The 10044-nt window shown below is 45.5% G+C and overlaps 1 protein-coding gene across 2 annotated transcripts in view; it reads right to left on the bottom strand.

Moving 5' to 3' along the window:
• Nucleotides 1–1339: 1339 nt before the first annotated feature.
• The window catches only part of LOC109641706 (inactive dipeptidyl peptidase 10-like), a 29264-nt gene continuing 20559 nt past the window's right edge, over nucleotides 1340–10044 (bottom strand). For both annotated transcript variants that reach the window (XM_069520916.1, XM_069520917.1), the window contains exons 11-26: nucleotides 9996–10034; nucleotides 9706–9813; nucleotides 9524–9615; nucleotides 9257–9304; nucleotides 9054–9172; nucleotides 8370–8417; nucleotides 7835–7933; nucleotides 7682–7751; nucleotides 7029–7157; nucleotides 6884–6949; nucleotides 6238–6292; nucleotides 6051–6150; nucleotides 5536–5594; nucleotides 4418–4490; nucleotides 4174–4247; nucleotides 1340–3618 (exon numbers count right to left, since the gene is read on the bottom strand). In XM_069520916.1, coding sequence (XP_069377017.1) covers nucleotides 3487–3618; nucleotides 4174–4247; nucleotides 4418–4490; nucleotides 5536–5594; nucleotides 6051–6150; nucleotides 6238–6292; nucleotides 6884–6949; nucleotides 7029–7157; nucleotides 7682–7751; nucleotides 7835–7933; nucleotides 8370–8417; nucleotides 9054–9172; nucleotides 9257–9304; nucleotides 9524–9615; nucleotides 9706–9813; nucleotides 9996–10034 — 1311 coding nt within the window. In that variant the 3' untranslated portion in view covers nucleotides 1340–3486. The remainder of the gene's footprint in view (nucleotides 3619–4173; nucleotides 4248–4417; nucleotides 4491–5535; nucleotides 5595–6050; nucleotides 6151–6237; nucleotides 6293–6883; nucleotides 6950–7028; nucleotides 7158–7681; nucleotides 7752–7834; nucleotides 7934–8369; nucleotides 8418–9053; nucleotides 9173–9256; nucleotides 9305–9523; nucleotides 9616–9705; nucleotides 9814–9995; nucleotides 10035–10044) is intronic.

Here is a 10044-nt window from a genome sequence, read left to right as displayed (position 1 = left end):
CTTCTCTTGTTCTGACATTATTCCAAGTGTCTTACTCGCAGTGCTGCGTTTGAAATTTATAAATTAGTCATTGAGTTATTAGGAATTAATTAAGTATCTGTAGATTAACTCGCATAATTAGAAAATCAGTTTCTTAGAGGTTGAGGAGAATCTACATATTAACAATGAAGCTCAATGGTCACGTGTGGTTTTTATATAATGAGCAGAAAACCAGTTTCCTCTTGAAGTGAACCGCACGGCTTCCAACACCAGAGGGCAGTGTGGTGCCTCTTTGGGAATCAAACCAGAACGTTTAAATGTCGGATGTTTTATTTTCTTATGATTTTAAAAACCAAACTGTCGACAAGCAGCACGTCCTCCCTCACTGTCATCATTCTCTGTCAGCTACGTATTCAGGAACTGCAGCTTCAACATGAAACCTTATTTTCACACAGGCCCCTGCTGTTCTTCCTCTCTGGGTTAAAAAAAAAGAGCCATTTATGTCCAGTGAAGAGACATTTGAAGAGACGCAAACCGATCACAAAGAAACAGAACACCCATAAAATGATGCTTAAAAGCGCAGAAGTATAAATCGATGTCGGAGGGTTGCAGAATGACCGGAAAACATCTCTGTGGCGACAGTAAGTGGGAGTTTCTCCTCAGCGTGACTCTGCAGCCACACGGAGCTCCACGGTGAGAGACGTGGCCTCGGCCTCGTACTTTAAAGTAAAGCTGGTCTCAAACTGAGCTTTCTCTCTTTCGTGACAGTAGAAAATGTCTTTGTAGGTTTTCTAGGGAGAACCACCAGAGACTGGACTTATTCCAGGTCTTAACTCGCAGTTTCTGAAGTTGCCTTGTGACTTTTCATCCTCGCCGTCCTCGGTGGACGAGGGCTTCGCGTTGCCTCTGTAATTGCGTTGATGTAATTAAAGCTGAGTTTGAACAGAGTGGGCAGGGGATTTGTAAAGGTCACGAAGGACAGAGACAAAGATAAATGTTCTTTTCTCCTTCATTTGAACAGGAAGCTCCTCCGTCATGTGCGAGCGTTCGTGGCATGTTTACACACAGTCACATCTACTGACCGATGGTTGAAGATCTACATTTGAATTGAAGGTTTTAGAGTTAGATCCGCAGACGTACACGAGCAGGATGTCCACAACGTGATGCTCAGCCACGACAAAGAGACGCAAAGCAAACACAAGATGACCACACTGATGCAAAATGACCACGAAACGATGCAAAATGACCACGAAACGATGCAAAGCAAACAATATGATGCAAAATGACCACAAAGAGCTTGGAAACATTAGAAACAGTATAAAGTTTTTACTCCTCAACCACAAATCAAGACCCAAACACGTCTCCTTCATTCTTCTTTAATATTAAAACAGCCAGAAAATACAATAAGCTTCTCTATAGTCACACGACATTCACAGAACTCCCCCGTCCCCGAGAATAAAACCAGACTCACAGTACAAATCCCAACAGAGACAATAACCATGACGTCACGTACAGTTACTCTAAAGTGGACTCGGGTGGCGTCAGCGGCGAGGACGGCAGCGGGTCGGTGTCCGAGCAGACAAATGTAGGATGAAGTCCTAACCCAACCCTTCGCTCGCCTGGCGTTAGGGAATTATCACCGCAGATCGTAGAGACGCTTGTCACTTCAGTTTTTTATTTTTTTTTGCTAATAGCAGATTTGAGAAGTAAAGTCAAGTGTTCTCGTCTAAAAGCCACAACAGCGCAGGGGACATGCATCACCGTGATTAATGGCGCTCAGGTGCGGCCGACAGTAATCGTCGTGAATCACTCTCATGCTCATAAATCACAGCAGAAAATTGCTCTTCGGCTCCGAGCCGCCTGAACACTTATGATGCCTTTTAGTGCGACGCTTATCGGACGACGGTGTGACGTGTTTCTAAAAAACTAAAAAAAAACAAAGATGTTTAACAGCTGGAGAGTGAAGAGGAGTCACTACACAAATCAGTGGTTACACTCATTTCAATTAGCAGCTCATAAAAATGTTTTCTATCTCCAGATACTTTTGTCAGCCAATTAATTAAAGGGGCACAGTGATTGTAAACCACTTTACAGAGCAGGATTTATAAAGAATGGCCCCAAAAAACAAATCATAACCTGTAGTCTTTAAGAAAATGGTTCGTTTAAAGTAAGTTTATCCAAAACAAGCGATGATCTCACTTAATTCCTGCAACTGTGTCGTAAACAGAGACCAGGGGCGTGGTTAGAGAAGTGGAGTTAAACAACAACAACATTTAAATGCATCAACAAAACTAAAACTCATGAAGGTGCTTTTATCTAATAATCTAAAGAAAGAAGCGAGAAAATGAAAGAAGAGACGTCGCAACATCACCTCCCGACCCTTTAAATCTCTTTACGAGAGAAAATAAATGTTGTCAAACAATAAATATCGACTTCAGGAATAAATAAATACAAAAATAAATAAGAAAATCCCAGTTGGAACATTTCCAGGGGACGATAATGTAAAGTTCTGTGCAACCGTTGCCGTGGAGAGGACGGAAAAACTCCTCTGACGTGTTTCCACGTCTGCTTTAAATGTCGTTACACTCGACAGGAAAATCTCCTTCATGTCAGGGATGAAACCAAATCTGTTTTTTAGTGGACGGCTTCCGACCAGATTGGTGCAATTTGCATCAAAACAAAAAAAGTACAACACTCAGAGAGCGAGCTCGTGATCGATGTGACCGGCTGAGAAATCCATTTAATCCTAAATGGGACAAAAAGGCGTTTTGAACCCGTCGACAGAAAATCTTCATAAAGGCCGAGAGTGTTTTCTGTGGCACGATAAGAAACAGTGAGCAGAGGCAGCTACGCCTCACACACACACACACATGCTCACACACACACACACACACACACACACACACACACACACACACACACACACACACACACACACACACACACACACACACTTGGCTGAAAGTGTTCTAACTACGATCAGATGTTTTCTATTTTACTGGGTTTATCGAATAAAACTTTTAAATTGAATATGCACTTGTTTCCCATGATGCCACACTGCCTCACAACATCATCAAGCTTCAGTCTCGTGTCATTGTTTCGATAGGGAGACCCCTAGTGGCCGACGTTACACACGTTATCCGACCATTAACAAGCTACCGTCACTCGTTTACTTATTTAAATACATTTAGAATTAAATATTCCATCTGTTCCATCAGAGAGAACGAGGCGATAACTTCTCTGAGGTTTGCTACCTAGCGCCCCCTCCAGGTCTGCACGGCATCATGACACTGCAGGGGCAGAGAGGACGCTGGGAACTTTATTTTACTGAGGTGACGAGCGATGGAAACTAGTCTGATATGTTGAGAAGCTTGTTTTGTTGAATACTGTGCTACAGGTATAAAAACACACACACACACACACACACACACACACTTGAGTCTACCAGGGGCACAAGCGCTCGTTGACACACAAACCGAGACACACGGTTGTCGAGCGCAGTCCCTCTCACTCGTCGTCCCGCTGCTGGTCGAGTAGCGATGACGCGTCGAGCAGACAGCCTCTGAAATAACCGATCAGGGAGTGAGTCAGCTGAATGCGGCTGCGTTGTGACAGGAAGTGTCCCTCGTCTGGGTAGATCTGAAAAAATAAGAGAAGACAGGAGAGATGAAAAGATTTAAACAATTCGATTTAAAGAAGATTTTTTTCAATATAACCGACATTAAATAAAACTATTAGAAGGAAATATGACTCATTCACATATCAAGATATTCACTGTCACTGACGAGCCTCGGAAAATTCTTTGTTTCTGTTCGACCCAAGTTTCTAAATATCAATTTTTTATTCACCGAGACAAATAAACCTCATTTTCAGGCTGTTAAGTTCTTTTTGTTTGTTTTTTTTTTTCTGGCTCCTCATCGAGGTGTGAAATGAGGTTTCATGAGCGCAGGGACGATAACATTGATTCTGAATTAAAGAGGAATTTCAGCCCTGAGCCAAAGTGAAAATCAGGTGAGTGAGAAAAACAGAAACTGTATTTTCATCCGTGTGCCGCTGTGGATACAGATAGATGACGTGACAGCTCCCAGCTCGATCGCCCCCTGGTGGCTGGCTGCGGTGCGTGTCATAAACCCCATCCTCCACGTTAGCTCATGGGACATTCTTTCATTCTTCTCTACAGAATGTATTATTTACCTGCATCGTGTAGTTGGCTCCGATCTTTATTAAGTGTTTGATGAGCTCCGCCGAGTGCTGGAAGTGAACGTTGGCTGTGGAGAAAAACAAGACGTGCGATAAGTGTCGACCAGGTTAATTCCACCGCCGCAGGAAAGGTCACGTTTTAACGCTCTGCGTCGCGGAGAGGCTCGTTTCCGAAACAACTCAACGCCCACAGACTGAGGACTCACGCCCGCCCGGGGTGACGCACGAGTGAACGTACCGTCAGCAGTCCCGTGAGCCAGAAACAGAGTTCCTCCCTGCAGACCCTTCATGTTGGTCAGGACTCTGGAAGCCTGGACGCACAGATGAGGAGAAATGATTTCAACTCAGCAACATCAGAGGATGATTTCGAGAGCAGCAGAGTTGGCAGGAGTCAGTAATATGAAAGGAAATCAAGAAATTCAAAACGTTCATTTCAGCTGCTGCAGGTTCTTGTGTTTTGAATTCAGATATTTTTTGATTAGGTTACGAGGATGATTACTGAAGATGTCACTTGAACCAGAACTACACACACACACACACACACACACACACACACACACACACACACACACACACACACACACACACACACACACACACACACACACACACACACTCGTCGCCACCAGCTGTGAGAGTCAAAAATAGCGTCCTCTGGCCCAGTTATGCTCAGCCCCACTTAGGAAGAAAACACACTCTGGCTGCAACCTTCGTTTGGAGGACAACTGGGTGTTTTTGTTTTCAGCCTCAACCTGTGGCATTTCCCTGTTCTTCTTCTTCTTCTCCTCCTCGTCCTCTTCCTCCTCCTCGCTGTTGCATCAGATAATATTTGGAGCGTTGCCTAAAAAACGCCGGAGGCCACATTCTCCTCTTTGTCTTTAACAGACTGCGACGGTTTTGTTTGTGAATGGAAGCAGAGCAGAGCATATTTTCATTTAGACCTCAGTGACCTGCTTTACAAAAGTGTGCCACCTCCACACGACTGGAAAAATAGAGCGCAAACGCTAAAATGACATTTGGAGTCACCGTGCAAAGAGAAGAATTCACACTGAACTGTGGGATTTTAACTTAGAGGCTGTGAACATCATTTAAATATCACTTCCTATCTATACTTCTCTACATTTAAGAGCTGGGCTTCAGTTATAAGTTGATTTATAGAATCATTTTTGCAGTTTTACTTCTTTCCAGCTTGGTGGTTTCCTGATTGCCCTTGTGGACATTTCAATCATTTAAAAAAAAAAAAGAAACATCTGGGGCTCCGTGAACAGTTTAACTCCCGTTTCTGAAAATAGATTTCCAGTCAATAGTCTACTCCGAGGTTCAGCCACAGACGGACGACGAGAAGAAGCAGCTCACTTGGTATTTGTTCTCCTCGGTGGAGGGCGAGCCCAGGTATCGCTCAGAAAAGGCCGAGGCTGAAGGAGAAAGAGCAGAAAACACAGGTTATTAGAAGGAGAACAAGAAATACGTGGCGCGTGAGGGTGGAGAACAAATGCAGGAGCTTCCTTTTTGCTTTTCACAACAAACTACAGATTTAAAACGTTTAAATCGTCTTTTTTCAGCCTCGAAAAAAGTCTGAAATCCTTGTTGTTTTCTGTTTCAGAGGATTTTCACTCACTCGTGTTTATTATTAAATTCTAATCGCACTCCACAGTCGCTCCTCCGCTGCAGCGTTGCTCTGATACCGGTCCCAGAAATGAAAGCGTTTCATCCTAAAACCCAATAAGCCTGAATTCCCATACGCAGAACATAAAGATAATTAAAGTCACACCAGCCAGACAACACGTGAAGGACAGAGACGTCACGAGTCGGCGGCAGCAGAAGTAATAAATACTCCCACGTCCCTGCAGCGTGCGTTACTTGTCCCTCACCGTACATGGACCAGTCGATGACGGGAGTCTGAGCTGCGGCACATCTGACCAGCCGCTCCGTCGACTTCAGCATCGTCAGCGCGAGGAAGCCGCCGTAGTCCTGGTGGAGACACAAGGAACTGTGGGTAATTTCGTTTTTTTTAAAAACACAACAGTTAAAATAAGAGAACTTAATTTATTGACGAACCTCTCCGAAGACTCCGACGCGAGTGCGATCGATGAACGGCAGCTTCACCAGGTATCTGAAGAACACGAGGAGACGACTCAAACACATTTGAAATGAACTTGTGAGTGAAGAGGCCTCGGCCGAGGCTCCGAGAGGCGATTTACAGATAAACAAGAGGCCGACAGGAGGTCAGAGGTTAATCCTGAGACGACCGTGTGAGAGAAACAAGAGAAGAAGAATCACCCGCTCTGTTTGTTTATATCTGTTGGAATCTTTTCTTCAGACCTGTGTCGGCCTGATAAAATCTAAACGTATAAAGATATTCATGAAAAAATAACACAGGCGTTTTAAAGCAGATAAAAAAGCAGCGCGATAATAGAAGTTGTTTTTCACACCGGCTCTCGCAGGTTGTTAACATTCATGAGTTGAACCCTCAAACCTAAATCTATTCCTTATTCTGATGTGCAACACAAACACCCTTTACCCTGAGACACCTCCTGAAGAGACGGACCTCGGCACAGAGGCTGGGATTAACTCCTGTTTTAATTAACTCATCATTAGATCCGTAAAACGCAGCACGACCTTTCTTAAAATGTTCAGACGATTCCAAGAAGCTTTAGATTCTAACGAAACTTAAAATAAAAGTGCGGAGGAGTGTGCGACATACTCGAGAGCAGCAATCTGGTCGTCAGCGTCGACGGAGCCGAGGCTCAGGTGGACCTGCTGTAAGACCCTGTGAAAAGAAAAACCATCAGTGCAAAGTCTGACGCACAGAGAGAGAGAGAGAGATCTTTGACGGGAATTAACGGCACCTTTGACCTCTGAACCCAGAACCTCTGCCGTCCAGTCGAGCCACGATGATCTGCTCAGATCCCACCAGCACCGAGTCCCAGTCCAGCCCGAACTCCTGCGTCACCGTCTGATCCCCGGGAGAACTGCCGCTGTCGGGGGAACACCAAAACATAAACGGTTACTCGCAGATCATTTGCTTCTGCTCGTCTTTGAACGAAATCTAATTATTCTTTATCGTAAACAATAGGTTTTTATTTCTGTCCGTAATGAAAGAGACTAAATAAACTGAAGCACCGTCTCCTGGTTTCAGACTTCTCAGGGATTCTACTCCAATTTTCTGCTGAAGCCTCAAAGACATTTGACCTGATGTGTATTTTATATAAAATGCTCAGATGCTGACGTTCTAGTTTCACCGTCGTGCAAAGTTTGACCTCACTGACAGAACAGTCATAAAAAACGGATTCAAATTGTCGCTGTGAGTTGAGAATTTTCTCATCGAACAACTTTTACTTTCATTTATCGCAGCTGTTGATATGTAAAATGTGCTTAAAGGCCTGCGGCTGCGGAGGAGTCGAGCTTTTCACTTCCAGCCTTTTGAAGGCCGACGGTGCGGCTCTCAGCGTAAACGAGGGAAAAATGTAAATGCAATCAAAGCAGAGAGAAACAGGCTCACACGACGAGGAGGAGGCCGTAGAGGAAGGACTCGGAGAAGTCGGGAGGATAGGTGAGCTTCAGCGGCAGCTCTGCGACACACAAACACAATGCGCGTCAGACTGGAAGCATCATCTCACGAGGATCGCACACAGACACTTGTAGACCTCTGTACCGTAGTGGTCGTGGGTGATGACGCGCGTGTCGGTCTGAACCGTCCTCTTGGTCTGCAGCGCGGTCCACAGAGGGAGGTTGTTCTCCAGGATGAAATACGCTGCGGAGAAAGAAATGATCACAGTTACAAATTCCTGTGGGATGAAGAACAGAGTCTCCGTTTGATAGACAGGGCGAGGGACGGGAGGGGAGAAGTGCGTCGGGCCGACGGACCAAAATGAATTAAAGTGGAGGGAGCAGCTTCGGGCTTCACCTCCCACGATATATAAACTACGGACCAACCACATGAAGATAAACAGAATAAACATCTGGTCCAGTGACTCAGCACTCTTACAGATGCATGTTCCTTCTCAGGAGCGCTGACTGTTATCTCATGGAAAGGAGAAGAATCGCGGCCGTTTGAATAAAAACATCTGCTTTCACTCAAACGAGGCGACGGCGCGTAATTGCAGCGAAATGTGTCCGAGCAGAGGTGAGAGAAAAAAAAAACCAAAACAACATCTGGCCACATATGAAATGTAATGAGGACGACTCACAGTCCACGTCATCGAGACTGAGGAGCAGCACAGCTGGAACTCCGGGGCCTGCGAGGGAAATACAGTCATCATGTTACACTGTGTGTGTGTGTGTGTGTGTGTGTGTGTGTAAACAGATTATAAATGTTTTTAACACAAGCAGAAGACGTCCGCAGCGTGAATCCTCAACCTGAGATCTGCTGCAACACCTCAAATATCAAAAGCACATTCCATCTGAATCCCATTCGATGTTTTACGTAACAGACTCTTGAATCGCATTGATGCTGAAGAAATAAAAAGCGCCGCCTCCTCCGCCTGTGGTCATTTTGTCCTTGGACGCTGAAACACTCGTCAGGTTGAAAAAGCTTAAAGGAGATTTTATTTTTTTTTCCACTTGCAAGATAGTTCTGATAAATCACGGAAAAGTTCCCAGTTTGCGCTTCTCGTGTTGAACCTCCAAGTTTTTCTTTACAGGAGTTAATCTTTCATGTGTTTTTTAATAACACAACAAAATATTTGATGTTTAAAAGGTTTTTTAGTTTTCTGAAAAGACGTCGAGAGTGTTTTCATATCGTCTGTGTGTTTCAAAGAATTCAGAGGTTTTTATTTCACCTTTATCCACCGACTCATCGGCACAAAGCGGAGCCTTCGAGCCTTTAAGTTTATTTTCTCCAAATTTGAAACCTCGTGCTTTGACTCTCTGACCTTTGCAGCGCAGGATGGCGAGCTGCGCGTCGGGGTGGACGTCGGCGTCGAAAAACGCGCACTCCTCCTTCAGTCCGCAGGTGAGACACTGCCGAGGAAACAGGCCGAGGGTGGAGACGCTGTCGGGGGGGAAAACGTTCAGTGAGGACGGGTCACAGAAAGAATGGATTCTTTGAAAAGACGACGCTGTTGTTGCGTCGTACCTGAATAAATGTCTCTGCTGCGCCGACTCCTCCGTGCTCAGGAAGTATCTGAGTGTAGAGCAGAGAGAAAGTAGGACAAGGTCATGGATCTATTATACGTGTGCATTCACCAGCCTCTGCGTGGCGGGGCCGCCCGACCACAAACCCTGCGGCTCAGAGAGCACGCTCACAGAAACACGTTTCACTGCTGCGGCACACAGAAGACTAGTTGTCGTGGTCGGAGAAAAAAACTGGAGAATTCACCGGAGGGTGTATTTGAAAACTTACACGACCTGGTTGTTCTCGTCGTAAGATAAGATTTTTGTCACCTCCCAGTCCCCAGACGTCAGGTGGCGAACCTCGTCCTGGTCGCTTCGCACCTGAAAGAGGGAGAGAAAAATGCTGACTGTCTCTCGTCTTCCATCTCCAGAGGCAGCGAGGGACAGAAGGGAGACGAAGGGGACGGTCACCTTCTTTGTGAACATTGTGACGTGGTGGAAATCTCCCTGACCTCCTTGTTTCACAGGCAGCGTGAGGAAGAACCTGCTCCTGTCCTTGGAGAACAGCGGCTCCTGTCTCTGCGGGGGAGAGACAGACTTCAGAGGCGACGTACTTTATGCATGGACGAGCTCGGCCTCAATAACGGAACATACATCACTGCGAGGGTAATACACATGGAGAGGCTCCTACACAATGGTGAGGTCATGTCTGTGTGTCCTGCACCTCAGAGGACATTTTGTGAGCAGAAAACAAGGTTTACCTGTCTGGACAGCCACGTCTCTGAGGAGTCCTTGTGCCTCTGAATGAAA

This window comes from Paralichthys olivaceus, chromosome 24, assembly GCF_024713975.1.
Source record: "Paralichthys olivaceus isolate ysfri-2021 chromosome 24, ASM2471397v2, whole genome shotgun sequence".
In the NCBI taxonomy this organism is placed as follows: domain Eukaryota; kingdom Metazoa; phylum Chordata; class Actinopteri; order Pleuronectiformes; family Paralichthyidae; genus Paralichthys; species Paralichthys olivaceus.
The sequence above is the reverse complement of the archived record's forward strand: the minus strand, read 5'-3'. Positions and strand labels throughout refer to the sequence as shown.